Raw genomic sequence first — 23,694 nt, 5'->3', positions numbered from 1 at the left:
GAAAATTGTAAACAATTGATGTGCTTCAGAATTTTAATTGTGTCTATTCGTCTTTACTCCAATTAAACACCTTCGTTGTTTCTCTTCAGTTCTACACATGCATCTACCCTTTTACACTGATGTGCATGCGTGCACACACATGCAATCAGGAGACGAGATGTGGCGAAAAATACTAAATCAGAGAATAGTTGATGTGCTTGTCCACTTGGCTGTTGCTAGACAGGGACAAGTCTTGGGTGAATTCTCTTTTCTTGTTATAAAGATAGTCTGACATCCAAGAGCTCTGAATAAATACTTTGTCCTTTCAATAATCTGTCTACACTAATGACAGATATTAATTAACTTGAAAAATTTGCCCATTTCAAGATTCTTCCTTCTTGAGAAAATTCAGAAATTATTTAAATTGGGAAGATGTTTCCTTTGTCGAGTAGTATATATTCTATATTAACTTTGTTGTTGTTATAGTTGACTTCGTTTTAATTGAAAATATGGTCACTAAGAAAAGGATAATCATCACACTTGAGCTGAAGTAAGATTATTTATAGGTATTTAATGTGGGCCATATTGGCAGGAACATCAGTAAACGAAGTCTTGTCCTCTAAACTTTGAAAACATACTATCAAGCATGATACATGTTCATCATGTGGTAATTTTCATGAGAATGAAATAAGGCAGTATTTAAAAATTGCTGCCATAGTGCTTGACATGTAGTGACATTCAGTAAATGTGCATGGTTAAATGACATATTGGGGGAAAGTATAGACTTTGTGATTGAACACACCTTTTAAAACCTAGCTTTAGTTTTTACTACGTGAGTGACCTTATTTAATTCTCTTACTTGTTTTGAACACCAGTTTCCTTCTCTGTTAAGTTCTATATAGTTTCCAGGACTGTTATACATGTTAGATCATGTACCTGACAGTGTTTGATAAACAATAAAGCAATATACAAACAGTAGTACAAGAATTCAAAGAAGTGCTCAGAACTCCAGTTTTAACACACAGTATTGTTATCAGCTTCCCAGGCGCTGCTAGTAGCAAAGAATCCGCCTGCCAATGCCGGGGGATGTAAGAGACGTGGGTTCGATCTCTGGGTTGGGAAGATCCCCTGAAGGAGGGCATGGCAACCCACTCCAGTGTTCTTGCCTGGAGAATCCCGCGGACAGGGGAGCCTGGTGGGCTAAGTCCGTAGGGTCACAAAGAGTCCGACACAGCTGAAGCAACATAGCACACACATTAAGTTATCTGGAAGGAATAACTCAGATATTGTGTGAGGGACATAGAAATGAACTTGTAACCTTAGGGGTTTAGGGTTTTGGTGGGTTGTTTAGGCTGGCCTACACGGCTTACAGAATCTTAGTTCTGCCACCAGGGATTGAACCTGTGCCCCTTGCAGTGGAAGCACAGAGTCCTAACCATTGGACTGCCAGGAAATTCCTAGCCTTTGTTTTTAAGAGCCTTGTAGTTGCTAAGATGGTGAAAAAATGTACTACATCCAGCTCTGAATACAGTAGAGCAGAGAATTTGGACGATCCCTTGTGAAAGGATTTGCCATCAGTTGATTTTTATTAAAACTACTTTTAAACTGAAAAAGCAGAAAAACGCTTGTATAGTCTTTTTATAATTATAATAACACCATAGAGAAGACATATTAATAAGTCTAGAATTGTCAGTATTTTGAAAAATGTTAACCATATTTCATATGGAAGTTTGGATTTTTAACAAACTACAGAAGTCATCAGTTTTTGTTTACATTTGTTACTGTTTTGCCTGGTATTTAGTAAAATTTGTGTTCAGCTTAAAATTGAAGGCCTGCTCTGGGCATGATGCCTTGACCTTTGATTAGTTCAGAACTCTTAAATTCATAATTCAGAAAAAAATGTTTTATTCTGGTGGATTTCAGGTGTGTACTTTTACAACTATAGATCTTTAGATTTCTACTCTGTGTATATCATTGTGCTACACCCTGGGTAAATAAATCTCTTGATGTCTCCTTATTTCCTAAAACAGAAACACTGAATGAGAGTGACTGATGTATTTGTCATAAAATTAATTTGTCCAGCTTTATACATCATAACATCGAATTACAGCTTAGGACCCTTAATGCTCCATCTGTGAGAATCCTGCTCAGCCTCGTCACTCTGCACTTGAATGATGTTGAACACTGCCATGCTTTCCTGGGCATAGGACAAAGAGGGTTACTTTGCCTCTTAAAATGGCCAAGAGTCTCCTAGATTGGCACGGGACCTGGGAGGGCCAGAGTTCTGACTTGTGTGAATAGATAGATCAGCTTGCCTCTTCTGTTTATGGAGATAATTTGAGAAGCATTGAATATGCATTTAACAACATGTAATACAAGTCTCATTTAATTCCATGTAAGATACCACCCACATTTTAGTTAAATCATTAAAAGCTACTGAAAAACTATTAACCTACCTTCAATCAGAAAAGAGTCTGGCTGGCTTTCCCCACAACCTCTCCTGTTTTGGTCATAAATAATTCCCTTATGATACCATGGACTGATGGTCTGTTTGGCTATACTGTTGAGTGTTTGGGGTCAAAGGGCTATGCTCTCTACTTCTGTTTGTTGTGCTACTTTGCCTAGTTTTATAATAGGCATTTGAAAATCCATTGTAAAGTCAGAATGAAATATTTTGTCCTGTGAGCCAAGTTAGAGAACTTTTAAGATTAAAAGATAGCAGTGAAAGATCAAATTTCTTGTCTCTGTTAATTTATCTCATTTATATTATAACAGTACTTTTCTGGGGAACAAGAAAGCTTCAGTTCCTAAGAATGTAAGCATTGGGGTTTGCTTTATTAAAAAAGTGGAACTGAGACTAACCAGTTAATTCCATACAATGGTGGTTTTGCATTGATACCAAGAAATATTAGTTTGTAATATTAGGTTGCTTCTTTCTTTTTCACATGAAAGTGAAGGATTTCAGAGCACTTTAAAATTATTTCATTTGAGATATTTTGCATCATAATTCTATCAGGAATAAAACCCTCAATATGTTTATGAAATCAAATAGATAAAAGTAATCGAATCAGAATTTAATACTGAAAATTGACTTCATTATTTGTCTTGTATGAGATGAAAGTAGTAAAATATTTACAACCAATAACTAATCTTATCAACAGTTAGAGTAGGCATCATAGAAAATGGCCCTGAAGGAGGAAGTGGCAGCCCACTCCAGTGTTCTTGCCTGGAGAATCCCGTGGACAGGGGAGCCTGGTGGGCTGCAGTCCATCGGATCGCCAAGAGTGGGACGTGACAGCGACTTAGCATGCATGGCACCGAAAATGTATCGCATACCAAGTACAGTTGGAAACTCTAAGTGGAAATATTAGAAACCAGTGAATTTCTAATCCTCTGATATAAAATGTTGAGTCAGTCTCTCTTTTTTTTAGTATTAGCTTGCATAGGTGGTGTCAGGCACAAGGATGAACAGTTCCACATGCAGATTTGAAATTTGACCTTGTTAAGGATTTTTCTCTCCTACCCAGGCACTGTGTGCAGTTGCTTTGCAGCCTTTTAGCTGCTTGAGCATAAAGCTCCCTCTACTGTTTTCTTCTGTCTTGAAACTCATTTACTGCATTGAGATTTAAAAACTCAGACAATCCATGCATGTTTATATCTTTAACGGTGTCATGTTTGAGTCCTCCTGTGTAAGTCATCTCCAAAACCTCTGAGTAGGAATGCCTTCTGATGGATATGCCATTGCGGGTATGTGAGTGTGGGTATTGACGTGACTGAAAGCTATACTGACGCAGATCTACTCATAGCTGTGGACAGCGTTATTGTCAGGGGTAGCAGCAAAGCTGCCGTGATCAGTTTCAGCAGTCAGATGTCTATGTTAAATGAATGAGGGGCTGCCCTGGTGGCTCAGACGGTAAAGAACCTGGCTACAATGCCAGAGACCCAGGTTTGATCCCTGGGTCGGGAAGATCCCCTGAGCAGTCTGTGCACGAGGAGGCCTTTTCAGAAACTTCTGACCTTCCAAACTGTCTTTTCCTTCCCAGGTGAGAGTGGAGGTGCACAGAGTGCTGTCAGCCACCTGGGCGCCCAGGACGGGGGGATGCTAACTATGCACAGTCCAAAGAGATCGGGGAAGATTCCTCCAAAACTCCACAATCACATGGTCCATCGAGTCTGGAAGGAATGCATCCTCAACAGAACCCAGTCCAAGTATGTGCTTCCCTTCTGTCTGGGTGGTGGTTTACCTGACATGCCTTTTATTACTACATGAAGAAGATCAGTCATACGGCTCCGTTGCGTGACCAAACCCTGAGGGGGTCGTTGCATTGTTAGCTCATCTTTCTGATCATAATAGGGTAAAATTCAAAGCAAAGATGTTAGAATAATTTGCTGGTCCAGGAAAATTGTGAAGTTCTTTATCATCTTAAGATTGTCATGGTATTCATCTGACATTTTTTAGCACAGCTGACTTGGAGATTCACCCTGAATATCAGGAGAATAGTTGTGGGTATGGTTTTTCCCTGTATACCTACTAATGAGTGTTCACTATTTACAAAGGAAAATGACCTTCATTGCCATGTTTTAATTGACAGTGTATTTCTCAACTAAACGGATGAGAGTTAGAGAAGTGTTTAGTAGCTGCTGTGCTTCTGTTTCTTGATTCAGGGAAATTCTCTTCTTCCTCTACCCAGCTTCCCTTTCTTGTCCACCTCCCTCCTGTCTATCCCTTCTGACCTCCTTCCCTCCTTCCTTAACATATTTTTGGAAAAGAGTAGGAATTGATTCTAAGACGAGATATTATTTTAATTGCATGGATGATAATGTCAAACAGTAGTCAGTAAACACTTTTTCACCTATCAAGAATTTGTAAACGTATTCAGCATATTTTCACATGTTTTGATATGACTGAGATGTCCACCTTTTTGACTGATACAAGTAAACAATGAGTCTTGATTCTCTGGAGCAGAACAAATATGGACATTTTTGTCAGTAATTCCAAAGGACTCATTTAGAAGTTAAGTCAGTGTTTCTTAAGTGACTACTCTTCAAAGCTTTATATATACACATTTAAGAGCTGTCCTTCTGACCTCGGACCTAGTTTTTAACAAATTCACACTATATATTTATCTCCCAGTTAGTGGCTCTAGAATGGTAGCTCAGACGGTAAAGAATCTGCCTGTCATGTAGGAGACCAAGGCTCGATCCCTGAGTTGGGAAGATCCCTGGAGAAGGGAATGGCAACCCACTCCAGTATTCTTGCCTGGAGAATTCCATGGACAGAGGAGTCTGGCGGGCTGCAGTCCATGGAGTTGCAAAGAGTCAGACACGACTGAGCAACTAACACATATAGAATAGGCTACTAAAGATTTAGTAGAAAAGAATCTAAAATAATTGCAGTTGGAAATCATGTCATGTTCTAGAATTTAAAAGGTAGCTCTGTTTGCTTAAAAATGGTCCTTTCTTTTAAAATTATTGGTACAGATATTTTCATTTCTGTCTGCAATGCCTCAACAATTTCCACGTTAACATTTTCTTTTTCTTTCATTTAGCATCTTTGATTTTTATCACCACTAACCTTTCCACTCTTAACAGATCAGAGCCCTTCTATCAGCAGCACTGCACGGGGAAGTGAGATGCCCAGAAAGGCAGGGGAGGGTGGAGAGCAAGCAAAGTCCCTGCAGAGCCATCAGTGAGCTGCAGCATCAGCTGTAGTAGGATCCACAGTGCAGGGGGACTGCCCAGCGTTCCTATTTATGCAGCAATAGATGTCTTTTAGCTGCCAGTTATTATGTAGGAGACATCTTTGATTCTTGTATTTTGGTTCACATTATATACATGGAGTGCTGCCCTTAAATGCTAGTAAATGTAGATGTTTTCAGAGTGATTTAAACAGTCTAACAAAGAAATAAAGCAAAACAAACAGAACCAAAAAATAATCTGTCTGAGGGTATATGATTCATAGATGCTATGAAAAGATAATTTTTAAAGATTTAGGTTGTCTCTCCAGAATTTAGGTGACTTTTTAAAAAATAGCTGCTAATAGTGCCAGATAGTGTTTTCATTGCTATCTGTGCCACCCATGTTAAAATGTATATTAATCTTAAATAAAAATATTTTGAATCTGATTTTCCTTCTGGTGCACAGACAGAGTAGTTGACTTCCCCTCTGCCGCCCAACCCTACACCTTGGGTTGCTCTTAACTGTCTATCGGCAGGATACTGTTACTGTGTAAGATGTATTCATGTCTTTCTAACATCCTTTTCCTCCCCAGGGGTATGAATATTATCTCATGTTTATACAAACCACATATTTTAACCTTTTTTTAGGAGGAGCCAAATGTCCACTCCAACTCTTGAAGAAGAGCCTGCTAACAATCCTGCTACTTGGGATTTTGTGGATCCAACCCAAAGAGTCAGCTGTTCTTGCTCTAGGTAGGTAGGGGCCGAGGCAGAGCAGTAATCGGATAGAATTGGACAGAATCATAGTACATTTTGTTCGTTGTCTCCTGGTCTCTCAGACCACTTCTTCCACGTCATTTTGCTTTGTTTTCTTTATAAACCTTCTACTTCCAGTGCTGGAAAAAAAGCTTGCTGTTGTTTTTTTTTTGTTTTGTTTCTATGTAAAGGATACAGTTTTATTATTGGGCCTTTTTAGACAATTGACTCTGTTAACAAATAGCTCCCACAGATTTCTTCAGGATAACTTCTTTAGAACTAAAGGCATCAGTTTAACAAGACAATCTTTTGCCATTTAAATGAGTTTATTTAGTTACTCTTAATTATAAAGTTGAGATAAATATCAAGCAAGTTGGCTTGAATTAATAGAACTTGGATTAAATAGACCTTCCAGAGAAAATTTTTCTTGTTAGTGCTGGTGTTTTTTGATGACTGAAGTAGATATGTGGTAATAATACCTGAGGAAAGCCTCAGATATTATTGAGGAAATAATATTTCCTCAGATATTCTGAGGAAAGAATTGTTGCTCATTCGTTTAGATATTTGAGTAGAAACCCAAATTATTTTCTGAATATTCTCTTAGCAACTTAGAGTGGCTTTGCTTCCATTTGATACTGCTCAATGCTTATACAAAGGTCAGTTGAGATAAGTGTACTTGGAAGTTGGCTATCTATTTCTCTAGTTGAGACCACGGGGTTCTTAATGTGGCATATATGAATTGGCTTCCGGGTGGGGAGGAGGTCACGATGCCCAGGAATCTCTGCGAGCATATACATGTGAGTGCACATGTTTGTTTATACACATTGGCAAAAGTTTTAACAGGTTCTTCCTGTCCCCGCTCCTCTTTCCTATAAGTTGATTCTCTTTTATCAAGCCCTGCCTTGGTAGTCAGCTTTTTGTTGAGAGATGCTGTTTTAATTACCTACTGAAACCCTTGATTGATTTTTCAAGGAGGATGTTTTCGGTGATATTCTTTGCTCATTAAGGGTGCTTTCTCTGAGCTGATGAGAATCTCTTTAGTCCCAGGATAGGAATGGTATACCAGCTGAATGCCTGGTCTGCTTTCATCTCTAGGCCATTGTTAATCATGTGATTATTCGGGAAAAAAGGTATTTTCCTAATAACATTGACTTCTGAACAGCTTACAGCCAGGTTATGGTCCACCTTTAGAAAGTACATAGGATAAAAATTTTAGTGTATTTAACTTCACTTGTGCATTCCTCTTATATTTTCCTGCCTTTTTTCTTAATCTAGATTTATTCACTTTTTAAAATAACCCTTTTACTGATTTCTATCACATTTTTATTCAGTACTTTGAATTATTTTTACCTAAAGTGTAAATAAATAACTCTTTTTCTTTTGTCCTCTGGAGGTACTGTTCTGTCTCCTCACCAAATTCTTATACCCTTCAGATCTTATTTGTAAAAATGCATTCCATTCCATTGACTTCTAAATATTTATCTCTACACCTGACTTCTCACATGTACTCAAGTCTTGTATTTTGCAAAGTGCTTTTAAGATATACCCTTAATATTGACGTCAAACCAGGTACCCTGTTGCAGTCATTTCTGTCAGTTTTCTCCTCCTCGGCCTAGAACTATCATTTATTTTCCTTAGTTTTCTAGATCAGTTTTATCATTGCGTTTCACACTGACTTCCTTTGAAATGTCTGTTACAGTCATTCTGCTTTCCTTATTCATTTAGTCACCATATGTTTCTACACTCTTGGCCCAGCTTCTGCCACATAGTTAGCCTTGTGAGCCTGATGGTCCTGCTGCCGGCTTCAGGGAGGTCCCATACCCACTCACAGATGTGCAGTAATGGTCTGTTCCTTACTGGTGTATCCCTTATTCTGAAGGTTCCACAACGTAGCTAAGTTGCTAAATGTAGTAGAAGAAAATGACTTTATAAGATTATCCACTTTGCACAAAGTCCTTACTTTGAAAAGGCTACTATAAAATATCTATCTCAAAAGATCAGTGTGGTTAAATGGTCTTGGAGAAAATCCACATCAAAAAGTTTTATGTAAAAGACTTTCAGAGCTTAGGTCTTAAAATAAGCACCCTTGGAAGATATAATTGAGATATTTTCAGGTGAGACATTCATCTCTCAGTGTGGTACTGGAGATTTAAAGTCCAGTTTTTGCCGTTTTGACAGTAGCTTTAAGCTACTGACTTCTTCAAAGTCAGGATTTTTTTTAAGAGTAGCTAAGACTTGGGCTCTAAGAGTGTTTTCAGATTATCTACTGCAGGATTACCGAACCCATTATGGGATGGTCCACTCCTCACACTATTTAATGGTCTTATGGGGCAGGGTGGCCATCCTGCTGTCCCACTAAACCATCCCATTATGCCACACAAATCCATTTTACTGCCCACTAGGGCATCGTTTAGTGCAATGCAACAGTAATTTAATGCCACCCTAGTGGCCTCAGAGAGTTACTGATACACTGGCAGGAGAGCTTACGTTTTTCCTGGGAATGATTTATATATTGGGAGGAACTGGCTGACCTGCTGTATAACTTTTTTGTGCAGATTAAACCTTAGCATTATCTAGTAGGCCCTTACTGAGCAGTTTCTCACACCCATGCCTGCCAAGAAGTGTGTTAGGTTGTGAGCAGACTTGCTGCTCCTACTTAGATGGGACAGATGCATTTGTATATGTGTGTCTTGTTTTCATATTCACTCACAACCTTTTTACTTCTGTCTCATTTTAGCACATTTCTGTAAGATCTAAAGTTGTCTTTTATCCCTTCTTTCTTGAATAATAGTAGCATATAAGGCTCTTAGTATATTTATCCTATTAAATATTCTTAAAACTGACCCTTAGTTTCACACTTTGTGGGAGAATTGCGTAGTTATCTTGTTCCTGATTTACAGCACTCTAAGCTTTTATAAACCATTCTCTGTTGGAGTTAGTTGGGTGTTGTAAAATAGAGATTGGAAGCTTTATTTTGCTGCCTTTCTTGACAAATGGTCTCGGTTTTAAACTACCATGTGAATAGATTGTCTGAGGCCCTCACCAAATTTGGAAGATTTGGGAATTTTCAAATTAGTATTTTTGTAGTGGTTAGAGGCATTTTAACGAATATTTCTTAAGGTTCAACTCTTATCTACTTGCATGCAATTGGTTCATTATTTCTTATCAGAGTGTGTTGCAGTTTTTAGTCATTATTAAAACACCTAGAGTCCATTTGGATGTATTAGTGTGTATAACATGTTCTTGAAAAGGTGTAACCTGGTCAGAGGCATCTCTTCTGTAGTATTAGAATGGTATAGTTATATTCACCTGTGTATTTACTTACTTCATTTTCATTCTCATTTCAGGCATAAACTTTTAAAACGTACAGTAGGCCCCAGTCGACCTCCCACAATATCACAACCAGGGTTCAGTGCAGGACCATCATCATCTTCATCTTTACCACCTCCTGCTTCTTCTAAGCACAAAACAACAGAAAGACAGGACAAGGGAGACAAGCTACAAAAGAGACCCTTGATACCATTTCATCACAGGCCGTCTGTGGCCGAAGAGTTATGCATGGAACAAGATCCACCGGGACAGAAGCTAGGCTTGGCAGGGATAGACTCCTCCTTAGAGGTGGCTAGCAGTAGGAAGTATGATAAGCAAATGGCCGTGCCTTCCAGAAATACAAGCAAGCAAATGAATCTGAATCCTATGGATTCACCTCACTCCCCTATTTCCCCTCTGCCGCCAACACTCAGCCCTCAGCCTCGAGGTCAGGAAGCAGAGAGTTTGGACCCACCCTCTGTCCCTGTGAATCCAGCCCTCTATGGAAATGGGCTCGAACTCCAGCAGTTGTCTGCTCTGGATGACCGGACCGTCCTCGTAGGCCAAAGAGTGCCTCTCACGGCAGAGGTCAGTGAGACCGCCTTATATTGTGGGATCAGGCCCTCGAACCCAGAGTCGTCAGATAAGTGGTGGCACAGTTACCATCTACCATCTGTTGATGATGCTGAGTTCCGGCCTCCAGAGCTCCAGGGTGAGAGGTGCGATGCCAAAACGGAGGTAACCTCAGAGAGCACTGCATTGCAAAGGTAAGGCGATCCTCCACCCCACCCCCTGACCACCCACAGAAGGCCAAGGTTCCCAGGAATCAGGGCCTTCAGATCCAAAATTGAAGAGCTCTTTCTTCACCATTCTAGACTCTGCATCTGGAAAGGGTTTAAAAGTCAAATGCTTTATCCAACGTGATATTTATCATATGTGTCATTATTTAAATGCTGGCCTGTAAAGGTTTCGTTGTAAGATTTCCTTAACTAGAATTAATTCATTTTTGGTCTGGTGTTTGTTAATCAAAGAATATAGCTTTATGGGACTTTCCATATTGCAGTCAGTGCCTTCTTTGTGTGTTGACACTTAGAAGGCTTTGCATGCTTTCATGTGTATATCATGCATCTAGTAGTAATACTTCAGAGTGTTATTGAGCAACCTGTTACTCTAAACAGTTTATACAGATTATCTCATGTCATCTTCACCACAGCCATATTGCCACCTTTAATGTCATAGCTGAGAAAGAAACTGGGGTCATGCAGTTAGTAAATGACATGGATGGAATTTGTGCCCAGACAGTCTGTCCCCAGAGCCCATCTCTGCTGTTAAGTGAAATCAGTGGAATCAGAGACAAAAGTATATGGCCGTGACAAAGGTTACTAAGATTTATTTAACTGTGAATATAGTCTCTCAGAGTCACTTGAAGGTGAATTTTTTAGTTTTGTTGTTGTTAAAGTTTAAGCTTCCAAATGCTTTTAAATCACAAATGTTGCTTAAAAAAAAAGTCTGGTCTTTTTACAATTTCTTGCTTAAATCGTTATTCATTTCCCCTTCCAGACTCTTAGCACAACCTAACAAACGGTTTAAAGTCTGGCAAGACAAGCAGCCCCAGATGCAGCCCCTCCACTTTCTTGACCCATTGCCTCTGTCACAACAACCTGGAGACAGTTTGGGAGAAGTCAACGACCCGTATACTTTCGAGGATGGCGACATAAAATACATCTTTACTGCGAACAAGAAATGCAAACAAGGGACAGAAAAAGACTCCCTGAAAAAGAATAAGGTACCGCATAAGAGAGAGAGAGGCCAGCCAGGAGTGGGTTTCAGTCTATGTCAGTACAACACGTGTGGGAAGACTTCGAGGCAGAATGTTTGAGATAGTCTTGCCTGATTGCTCTGTCCCCATATTCATGCTCTTGGTACTACTGTATCGAACAGCGTATTGTTCCTCTTTATGTCATGGCTCACCTTTGTTCAAAAGTCAGCCGAACATAAATGAAGCCTCACAGCTTCCAGGCTATAGCTTGTACAGTGCATGTTTCCTCTCATATGCTAATTCTTGTTGGCCTATGCTCCCTGCTTATTTCTTTTTAATTATTATTCCAAAATGTAAGGAAGAATATTGGTGACAGTATCTACCATTTATCAGGCGCTCACTGTTTACTGTGTTAAGCGCTTTACCTCTAATTTCTCTGAATTAATATCATCACTACTCCAAGACTGTGTCAGTATAATTTTACTGGTTTCATTATCTCAAAAATGAGTACTGGGGGTGTCTGCTGTCTTTAGCCTTAAATTTTAAAACATTCTAAAATACTGGGCCATTTAAAGAAATATTCTTAAGAACAGAGGAAATAAGAGAATGAAAGGAGACCAGTATAGTTCAAGAGAATACTTCTTACACCTATCTAGATCCAGAAAGCTTGAAGCATAATTCAGCCTTCAAAATATGTTAAAGGCAGCTTTTAACACCATGGCAGGTCTGTGATCAAACCCCACCAGTACTGTTGAGGCATAAAATCCTGATTGACTCAGATTGAGGGGCAAGTGTGGGAGTTTTTGGTTTCAGTTTAAAATCAGGGACGAGGACATATCTTTTATTTCCTTTGGTTGCATAGACCATGGTTTATCACACTTGTGCTCATAACAAGTTCCATTCTGCCCTCTAATTCTTTGTGTTCTCCCTCATATTCCACACTTTGGGTTGCTGTTCATGTGTTTTGTTTGGCTGAATTTATTACACAGTCAGAGGATGGATTTGGTACCAAGGATGTCACTACACCAGGTCATTCCACGCCGGTGCCTGAAGGGAAAAATGCCATGTCCCTTTTCAGTTCTACTAAAACAGGTGTGTACACTGATTATTTGCCTCACTTGGACTGTTGCTAAAATAAATGCGAGGAAGATGCTTCTCTATTTAACATTATGTGCTGATTGTAATAGCAGTGATTTGACCTCATCTGTAATATATTTTCATAGTTTGTTTTTCAGTTCTTTCAAAACTGATAAGTATATTTGGCACTAGTTGTATCTCGATTTGACTGACAGCGTAAGGAAGCATTTGGCAGGCAGGGCTTGCTCACTGCCCTCTCCTCACCCCTTCTCCTTTGAGGAAGCTGCTCATTCGGTGCCTTTTGCCTCCTTCCCACAGATGTCCGGCAGGACAACGCTGCTGGCAGGGCAGGCTCCAGTAGCCTCACACAGGTGACAGATTTGGCACCTTCCCTTCATGACTTAGACAACATCTTTGATAATTCTGATGACGACGAACTTGGGGTGAGTCTGCAGTAGCTACACACACAAAAAATGCACTTCAGTGGCTGGACTTAGTGTTTCAGTATTTCTTTATAGTTTGGTCTACTGAATTGGGAGCTCATATTTCAGGTTCTAAATATTCTTCAAAAATGTTTGTGTACCTTGAAAGGATTCTGAACTTGTTAGTATACTCTCTAATAATAACCCTTGGGTTTTGTTTGTTGATGGCTTTTTTCCATTAGTGTTATTACTGTTGTAAATATTAAAATCTTTCTTTTTTTTTTTTTATACTCCTCAATATGAGACTAACAGGAATGTATTATGTAGTCCCTTTAGCTTAGGTTTTAAAAATAATAGCCATGTAGTGGGGCATGAAAGTTGGCTAAAAGCTCAACATTCACAAAACGAAGATCATGGTATCTGGTCCCATCACTTAATGGGAAATGGATGGGGAAACAGTGGAAACAGTGTCAGACTTTATTTTGGGGGGCTCCAAAATCACTGCAGATGGTCACTACAGCCATGAAATTAAAAGACACTTACTCCTTGGAAGAAAAGTTATGACCAACCTAGATAGCATATTGAAAAACAGAGACATTACTTTGCCAACAAAGGTCTGCCTAGTCAAGGCTATGGTTTTTCCTGTGGTCATGTATGGATGTGAGAGTTGGATTGTGAAGAAGGCTGAGCGCTGAAGAATTGATGCTTTTGAACTGTGGTGTTGGAGAAGACTCTTAAGCGTCCCTTGGACTACAGAGATCCAACTAGTCCATTCTGAAGGAGATCAGCCCTGGGATTTCTTTGGAAGGAATGATGCTAAAGCTGAAACTCCAGTACTTTGGCCACCTCATGCAAAGAGTTGACTCATTGGAAAAGACTCTGATGCTGGGAGGGATTGGGGGCAGGAGGAGAAGGGGACGACAGAGGATGAGATGGCTGGATGGCATCACCGACTCGATGGACGTGAGTCTGAGTGAACTCCGGGAGTTGGTGATGGACAGGGAGGCCTGGCATGCTGCGATTCATGGGGTCTCAAGGAGTCGGACACGACTGAGCGACTGAACTGAGTGGGGCATACTGAACTTTTTGAATTTTACGATATTGAACTTTATGTCATAGAATAGTCAGCATTTAGAGAGATAATTACAAATATGATTTATACTTTCTAGGATTATGACATCATAGTCAGGAAATAGAATTTATACACGTAGACATTAAATAATACAAGGTATCATGTGATTGGACTTCCCTGATAGCTCAGCTGGTAAAGAATCCACCTATGATGTGGGAGACCCTGGTTTGATTCCTGGCTCAGGAAGACCCCCTGGAGAAGGGATAGGATACCCACTGTAGTATTCTTGGGCTTTCCTGGTAGCTCAGATGGTGAAGAATCCGCCTGCAGTGCAGGAGACCTAGGTTTGATCCCTGGGTTGGGAAGATCCCCTGGAGGAGGGCATGGCAACCCACTCCAGTATTCTTGCCTGCAGAGTGCCCATTGGACAGAGGAGCCTGGTGGTCTACAATCCATGGGGTTGCAAAGAGTCAGACATGACTGAGCAACTAAGCACAGCACAGCACATCATATGATTAAAGTGACAGATAAGAATTTATAATTCTCTGGAGAACAGCTGAGCTGAGTCAGGAAACGTGTGCTGTCATCATCCTAACTAAGCCTGTATCTTTGTGTAAACAGAAGTGCCCCTGTTATCTCTGGGGGACCTAGAGATGAGTAAGATAGGTCTGCTCTTCAATGAAGTCAAAGTATTAGTCCACTTTCTTTCATTTATATATTTACTTTCCCATCCATCCAGTTGACGTGATATTTGTTAATTATTTAATGATCAGTTCCTTTGTGGCAGGTTCTCTAGGTTTATAGATAAAATTAAATTACCAGTCTTAAGCTTGAGGTGCTCACAGACTTTAGGAGAAATAGCATATAAATAAAGTTTAAAATATACTTAGCCTTGTGAGTGCAGTAATTTATCTGAATCTAAAGTTGCTACCTGTTCACGTATGAAGCAACAGGCAAGCAGTGTTTAAGTAAAGGCTTGGAGGTTAAATAGGAATCAGGTTTCTAAAGCCCATTCTTACTTTAAAATAAAATATATCTGGTTAACAGACACTGTACACCAGTAGTATTCTAAGTACTTCTTTCTGACTCCATGGACTGTAACCCGTGAGGCTCCTCTGTCCGTGGGATTCTCCATGCAAGAATACTGGAGTGGGTTGCCATGCCCTCCTCCAGAGGATCTTTGTGACCAGGGATTGAACCCTCGTCTTGATCCTGCATTGGCAGGTTGGTTCTTTACCATTAGTGCCACCTGAGAAACCCAAGTACTTAGAAGATGGAATAGTCGTGACCTCAAAAAATGAAATTGACTTGGAATGTGGAAAGACTTGGTTAGTGAGAGGCAGGGGAGGGATGTGTGTTTGAGCCTGGAAGGAGTCTTGGTTCAGCAAAGAGAATGAACTAGCTGGGGCCTTGTGGGATAGTGAGCACATTGATCTGTTTCCTGAGTTGGGGGTAAAGATTGCTGGGGCTGGGGAGGTACTTGGCCACACTTCGAGCTTTGGACCTCAGACTTTACGGTAATGTGCTCTTCTGAAGGCTGCTGAGTGGGGAGCTGACCTGGTAGAAGTGGGTACTGTTTTACATCAGTCTGATACATGGAAAGCAAGAGTACTATGTGGTAACTTGTTGGATTGAAAAACGAGGACCTAAATTCAGGGAGTAGCTGCATGAAGAAAAGGACGTGGCAATGTGAAAAACACTGTTAGAAGAAATGACGCGTCCTTATTCTTTGACCCAGGCATTGGAGATCCATTTTGTTCCTAATTGTGTCTGTAAAGCCATATATTATCTAGGAGTGGTTTCATTGAGGGTTAGTTCAGATGCTTTGGTTTGGTGGTGGTGAGAAGAAAGTGTGAAAAGTAAAGGAATTAAAAAGAAGTAGAAAGAGAGATAGAAGGAAAGAAAAAACCAAGCTTTGTACAGTTGCCCAGTTTCTGTTCATAGCCAGCATCCCTAGTGAATTTCGTCTCTGCTCTGAACCATCATCCTTACTCTCTGTATAAATTATGAATTACTGACTAAATGAAGAGATGTGTACTCTGTTTTTTTGAATATATTTTAGTAGTGTTAATATACAAAGGAGAATTGGACAGTTTTTAATCTGATTTTCATTTCTCTGGAACAGTTGTTTCTACTCTGACTTCTGGCCTGACATTTAATCAAAGGAACAGTTTACCTTAGGATCATTTTGCTAATTCATCTTATTAGTAACTGGAATTGATAAACTGTTGTCTGGGTTTTCACCTCACAGACTTCAGTTTCACATTTCAACTCTATAACATTGAATGTGTGTTTAGTGGCTCAGTCATGTCCAACTCTTTGAGACCTCATGGACTGTAGCCTTCCAAGCTCCTCTGTCCATGGGGATTCTCCATTGAGTAAGTGAACATAAATAAAAGGCCTTCTATTTGTGAGATTTTTTTTTTTTTTTTTTTTGCTTTATCTTGCATTCAGTTCATTTGCATTCTTAAAGATAATTTTGCCTTTTAAGGGACTTGATTTGGGAGCTGACTGTGGCTCAGATCATGAACTCCTTATTGCCAAATTCAGACTTAAATTGAAGAAAGTAGGGAAAACCACTAGACCATTCAGGTATGACCTAAATCAAATCGCTTACAGTTATACAGTGAAAGTGAGAAATAGATTTAAGGGACCAGATCTGATAGACAGAGTGCCTGATGAACTATGACAGAGGTTTGTGACATTGTACAGGAGACAGGAATCAAGACCATCCCCAAGAAAAAGAAATGCAAAAAAGCAAAATGGCTGTCTGAGGAGGCCTTACAAATAGCTATGAAAAGAAGAGAAGCAAAAAGCAAAGGAGAAAAGGAAAGATATACCCATTTGAATGCAGAGTTCCAAAGAATAGCAAGGAGAGCTAAGAAAGCCTTCCTCAGTGATCAGTGCAAAGAAATAGAGGAAAACAATTGAATGGGAACGACTCGAGGTCTCTTCCAGAAAATTAGAGATACCAAGGGAATGTTTCATGCAAAGATGGGCTCGATAAAGGACAGAAATGGTATGGACCTAACAGAAGCACAAGATATTAAGGAAAGGCGGCAAGAATACACTGAACTGTACAAAAGAGATCTTCACAACCCAGATAATCATGATGATGTGATCACTCACCTAGAGCCAGACATCCTGGAATATGAAGTCAAGTGGGCCTTAGGAAGCATCACTACGAACAAAGCTAGTGGAGGTGATCGAATTCCAGTTGAGCTATTTCAAATCCTAAAAGATAATGCTGTGAAAGTGCTGTGCTCAATATGCCAGCACATTTGGAAAACTCAGCAGTGGCCACAGGACTGGAAAAGGTCCGTTTTTGTTCTAATCGCAAAGAAAGACGATGCCAAAGAATGCTCAAACTACTGCACAATTGCACTCATCTCACAGTCTAGTAAAGTAATGCTCAAAATTCTCCAAGCCAGGCTTCAGCAATGCGTGAACCGTGAACTTCCAGACGTTCAAGCTGGTTTTAGAAAAGGCAGGGGAACCAGAGATCAAATTTCCAACATCCGCTGGATCATCAAAAAAGCAAGAGAGTTCCAGAAAGACATCTATTTTTGCTTTATTGACCATGCCAAAGCCTTTGACTGTGTGCCTCACAATAAACTGTGGAAAATTCTGAAAGAGATGGAAATACCAGACCACCTGACCTGCCCACTGAGAAATCTGTATGCAGGTCAGGAAGCAACAGTTCGAACTGGACATGGAACAACAGACTGGTTCCAAATAGGAAACAGAGTACGTCAAGGCTGTATATTGTCACCCTGCTTATTTAACTTCTGTGCAGCGTACATCATGAGAAATGCTGGACTGGATGAAGCACAAACTGGAATCAGGATTGCTGGGAGAAATATCAATAACCTCAAATACTCAGATGACACACCCTTATGGCAGAAAGTGAAGAACTAAAGAGCCTCCTGATGAAGGTGAAAGAGGAGAGTGAAAAAGTTGGCTTAAAGCTCAACATTCAGAAAACTAAGATCATGGCATCCGGTTCCCATCACTTCACGGCACGTAGACGAGAAAACAGTGGCAGACTATTTTTGGGGGCTCCAACATCACTGCAGATGATGACTGCAACCATGAAATTAAAAGATGCTTACTCCTTGGAAGGAAAGTTATGACTAAAAGTTAAATAGCATATTAAAAAGCAGAGACATTATTTTGCCAACAAAGGTCCATCTAGCTAAGGCTATGGTTTTTCCAGTAGTTATGTATGGATATGAGAGTTGGACTATAAAGAAAGCTGAGTGCCGAAGAATTGTTGCTTTTGAACTGTGGTGTTGGAGAAGACTTTTGAAAGGCCCTTGGACTGCAGAAAGATCCAACCGGTCCATCCTAAAGAAAATCAGTCCTGAGTGTTCATTGGAAGGACTGATATTGAAGCTGAAACTCCAATCCTTTGGCCACCTGATGCGAAGAGCTGACTCATTTGAAAAGACCCTGATGCTGGGAAAGATTGAGGGCAGGAGGAGAAAGGAACGACAGAGGATGAGATAGTTGGATGGCATCAGCGACTCAATGGACATGAGTTTGAGTAAACTCCAGGTATTGGTGATGGACAGGGAGGCCTGGTGTCCTGTGGTTCATGGGGTCAGAAAGAGTCGGACATGACTGAGCGACTGAACTGAACTTAGCAAATCAAGGAAAAACCTTCTTCAAATGTATTGAATATACATTTCAATAATTTTATGAGGTAAGGGGTTTTTTTCCCTGAAGGTGAATAGTAATTGTAGAAGTAGGAATGTGTGTGCTCAGTCACTAAGTTTTGTGACTGAGCACTAAGTTTTGTCACTCTTTGTGACCCCACAGAGTCTAGCCCACCAGGCTCCTCTGTTCATGGAATTTCCCAGGCAAGAATGCTGGAATGGGTTGCCATTTCCTTCTCCAGGGGAATCTTCCCAACCGAGAGGTTGAACCCGCATCTCTTGCATCTCCCACAATGGCAGGTGGATTCTTTACCTGGCAGGTGGATTCTTTACCACTTGAGCCACCTTGGAAGCCCAAGAAATAGGAATAGGAAGTATCTTTCATGTGTATGTGTGTGTGTGGTGAAAAATAAGAGTAATAGCTTGGGAGGGCTTGAGGTCATCTCTTTTAGCTGCCTGCTTCCAAACAGAAGGAAAACCAGACTGATGACCAGTTACTGCTTGGAGGCACCCGCTTGATGTGATTATTGTGTCCCTGAAACTGCTTCCCTCATGGAGAGGGAATTGGCCCAAGGTCTGGGACCTCTGCTGAGCTGGCAGTCTGCCCTCCCCTGACCCGTGACAAGAAGACCCAGTCAGTTCGTTTCTCATACTTGATAAGGTTGTCGTCATCTCTTCTGTGTCACTGTCTGCTAGTATTTCTAGACGTTCACCTGGTGAAAATTTGTAAGGAAGTGTGTTTTTAAAATATCAATAGCCATACACTCTAAGCAATAGCTAACTACCGCCCTGCTTATATACAAATGTGCTGCTCGGTTTTAATAATTACTAATCTCTTCTTAGGCTGTGTCACCTGCACTGCGCTCATCAAAAATGCCTGCAGTTGGGACAGAAGACCGACCTCTTGGGAAGGACGGAAGAGCTGCTGTTCCTTATCCACCGAGTAAGGAAAGGAGATGTAGCTTCAGCTCACTGCTCGTGATACATACATAATGTTCTCATCCTCAGTGGTGCCTCATCTGAGTCCCCTCCTTTTTTTTTCTCATTCTAACAGAATACTGAAAATAAATTAAAACTTGTATATATTGGTATTCCTAGGGTGGCAGGTAGCTAAGAGACCCATTTAAATTTAAATTCTTTTGTTTTCAAATTAACTTTCATGGTTTAAACTATGAAACACGTGTTTCGGTTTGTTTTTCTCCTGGTCCTCTCCCAGCAGGGTAGATGCTGCTCAGTGGTTTTCAGAGCAACATTCTGGCGTAAGGGCTTGTGTAGAATGTTTCCATGTTCATAAATTTAATTCATACAAGGGTAATGAATATTTGTTTTCTATGGTCCTTTTTCTGATTGATATTGAAGATTTTGTGTTTCGTTAAAGATATCAACTAGTTTTATTATGTATGCGGACAAGAAACTTCCTTTTTTTCCTAAGAAACATTATTCTACAAGAGAGAAGAAAGTCAAGGTTGCTTATATGGGTACTCTGGAACCGAAACACAATTCCATTGCAAATCATTCTTTAATACCTTCTCATTAACTTCAGCTGGTAATGAGAACAAATTGAGGGGAAAAACCACCATGTCATAGGGATGAGTCAAAAAGTTTTATGAACCTATAAATGTACTGCTGATTTACTCAAATGTAGAAGTGTGAAGTATACAGAGATTGGATTTTGACAGCTTTAGTGGATCCATAGCTTTTTAAAATATGCAAAGCTTTCTCAAGCATGACATGTATGAAAATGAATAATGATAGCCAGCCAGTTGCTGTAGTTTTTTTAATTAAACATTTTTCTTTTTTTATTACTCTGCACTGCAGAATTTTACAAACATGAAACTCACAGATTAAAAGAAACATTATTAAAGTAGATTCATCTGGAGTAAGGCAGATGAATGAATTCTTCGCTTGCATTTAACCAGTTGCTGTGCTTTTTTTGACACTCTAATATGTAATCATGTTAGATGTTAAAATGTCTGAAAACTTGTTCAAGATCATTCACTCACAAACCAACCTGCTGGTTAGTGTCATTGCCAGTAAAGAATATGGTGTGCTCTCTCTTTTTTCTCTCATTTCTGTTCCAAAAGGAATTGCTTCAATAAGAAGCTACTCAGAATTTTATGATAAAGTACAGGATATAAGAATTAATAAATTTGAAATATTGCAAAAATATTGGTATCAGGAAAACATAGATAAATAAGAGTCAGAGGACCTGATGAACATGTCAGAGTATGTGTGCATGTGTGGGGGGGACATATACATAGTATTTCCTTCAAAGATGAGACAATGAAAATAGCATGGCAAAAAGCTCTTAATTTCTACAGTAGCTTATTGTACATTGAAGTGGAAAGACATAGCACTTAATGTCTAGAATAGCAGCACCATCCAACACAAGTGCGAGGGAAGCCACAAATGAGAGCCACACAAGGTGATTTTAAATTTTCTGTTAGTTGCATTCAAGAGTAAAAAGAAGTTTTTTTTACTGTGAAGTTAATTTTAATAGTATATTTTATTTAACTCAGTGTATCCAATATGTCATTTTTATGTCATCAGCATAAAAATACTGAGATTTTTACATTCCATTTTTGTATTAACTCTGTGGAATCCAAGGTACCTTTTACACACAAGCGTATCTCAGGATGGATGGGGCCCCCTTTTGAATGCTCCATGGCCATGTGGCTAGTGGGTCCTGCCTTGCACAGCATAGGTCCATAATTACTCATTTGCATATGTAATAATGAAGAAATCAACATATAGTAACAGTGAGAGTTAATTTAGCATCAAGTCTGTGTTAAGTAAGTATTGTTACATTAATTAAAATGAAACATTACTCTTAGGTTTTATTATAAACCAGTCAGTTATGAATTATCTTGGAAAGCATGTCAGTTTGAAGTATGAGACTTTGAGGAGGCAGAATGAAAGAGTCAGACTTTTGAATTGGCTTTTTATTCCACAAGAGTGCTTACTATTTGTAAGGGACAAATACTGAGAAATTAATCTTAGTGATGATGCTTCTGTCGGAAGGCTTCGGTCTTCTGCATAAATACTTGATATACAGGGTAGGAAATGGACAGTGCCCTGACTGGTGAGTTCTTGCTGAGGTGCAGCAGGTCTTGAGGACAGGCAGGGATGAGTAAGTGGAGCTTTGTGGGCAAGACTCGTAAACTCCAGTCCGCCCTGGTAGCTGTTCTCACACTCACTCTAGTCATTTTATGGGAAGAAAATTGAACAGGCAGTTCTACTACAGGCAATATTTTTCTATTTTAGAGGACCAGAATGTTTCTGTAGGTTTCTGTTTTCTTTCTGCCTTACCTACTTTGAGTCCAGTTCCCTGTTTTTCATCTCAAAACTTTCTAGGGTCATCTCAGGAATTTCCTGTGATTGAATAGCCTTTTCCATCTTTTTCTAATCAAACCAAAATTAGCAGGGAGGACTAATTATTACTGACTCTCACTACTTTCTGAGTATTTAGATGGACCTGGCAAACTGTTCATTTCTGTGCATACCTTATCTCATTTAACGTGCACAGAAAATATGAGGGAGATACTATTCCCATTTTGTAGATGAGGAAATTAAAGCTATAGAGAGGTTATGAGCCTTCCTGATGAATAGCTCATAATGAGAATGGTGAAGACTGCTTTCTAACATAAATCTCTGGCAAATGAAAAATCATTTTATCCATACTTTTGGTCTGTGTTCTCTCTTAACCTTTGACAAAAACGATCAAGGTGGCTGAGGCTTTGAAAACTGAGATATATAACTGTTCGGTAGCATCGAAAAAATTGAGGAGCCCTAAATGGCAAATGCCTTTTTCACATTTCTCAGAGAAAATTTGAAAACAAATTGAATAAAATAATTTTGGGATAACATTTTGTACCATAGCTTGAATATTTAATAAGTTAGGAAAGGGCTGTGTTTAAGTTCATTGTCATTTTAACTCAAAGTGAATTTATATAGTCTCATTATTTTCCAAATATCTGCTTTGTTAATTAAGTTCTGTAATATAATAGGAGTTTGAAGATTTGATGAAGCAGACACATGTTTTAAAACACTCTGCTTACAAATTAATTTTATATTTACATTGAACAGTAGCTGCTCCTTGGCTTGGGAAAAGGAATAGGGACCAAAAATTAAAGGTGATGTATATATTTCAAGAATAACCTATTTTTCTGTATTATTTAGTCTTATTTTTAAAAAGTGTATTGATTTGGTTGCTGCTGCATCTGAAGACCTGTTTTTCAGCTGCAGGACTTATCAACTATATAATCTCTCCGGTGGTTCTATGATAGTTTCTGGCTTGGCTTGTATCCCTAATACTGTGAATTGTTATATGATCTTCGGGTCAAATACTATTACAGCAAGAAAGTAACTTGAAGATCATCTTGGGAGTTTTACAATAGGTTTTCTTCTTCTTTTCTCTCTTTTTAACTTTTTTGCCATAGCAGCAGCAGGTACTGTTTTGTCAAATGAAATCTTATACAGAATTCTATTATAAAAGTTAAATAGAAGTGGAGCTTCTCTAATGGAAGTAAAAGTTGAGGTCTGAAACCCTGCCTATTGGCCTTTTTCTCCCCTTGTTGGTCCCTGAGGCCAAGAGAGGGTAAATTATTCAGGATTATATAATTAACTAGGAAACATGGTAAAAATCATTTAATCCAGAGCTTCTTACCCTTCTCTGCTCCATTGGGTGGAGGCTTTCCCCTCCCTCCATAAACAAAGGGAAGAAAGCAAGCCTAATAAGAACCACACTCCTAGTCAAGCCTTTCCTTCTAGATGAAGGAGCTAGGCCCGGAGGGAGGAAGTGCCCAGGACACAGCAGCGCTGTGGTGGGACCACCTGAGTGGGGGGCCAGCCCACTGCCGCTCCTCTGTACAGCTCTGCCTCAGGCGCGAGCACAGGGCAGCTATTCTTTATTAAGTTCTGATTCAGTGCTGTAAGTCGTGTTAACATCTGTTCAGTAGTTACAGTAAATTACACTACTATAGAC

General features: G+C 39.6%; 1 protein-coding gene across 2 annotated transcripts in view; it reads left to right on the top strand.

Moving 5' to 3' along the window:
- MED13L (mediator complex subunit 13 like) overlaps positions 1–23,694 on the top strand; it is a 277,887-nt gene that overhangs the window by 219,976 nt on the left and 34,217 nt on the right. For both annotated transcript variants that reach the window (XM_027566693.1, XM_027566692.1), the window contains exons 8-14: positions 4,023–4,188; positions 6,306–6,410; positions 9,761–10,489; positions 11,283–11,508; positions 12,471–12,573; positions 12,877–13,001; positions 19,554–19,653. In XM_027566693.1, coding sequence (XP_027422494.1) covers positions 4,023–4,188; positions 6,306–6,410; positions 9,761–10,489; positions 11,283–11,508; positions 12,471–12,573; positions 12,877–13,001; positions 19,554–19,653 — 1,554 coding nt within the window. The remainder of the gene's footprint in view (positions 1–4,022; positions 4,189–6,305; positions 6,411–9,760; positions 10,490–11,282; positions 11,509–12,470; positions 12,574–12,876; positions 13,002–19,553; positions 19,654–23,694) is intronic.

Source organism: Bos indicus x Bos taurus, chromosome 17, assembly GCF_003369695.1.
Source record: "Bos indicus x Bos taurus breed Angus x Brahman F1 hybrid chromosome 17, Bos_hybrid_MaternalHap_v2.0, whole genome shotgun sequence".
Classification (NCBI taxonomy): domain Eukaryota; kingdom Metazoa; phylum Chordata; class Mammalia; order Artiodactyla; family Bovidae; genus Bos; species Bos indicus x Bos taurus.
The sequence above is the reverse complement of the archived record's forward strand: the minus strand, read 5'-3'. Positions and strand labels throughout refer to the sequence as shown.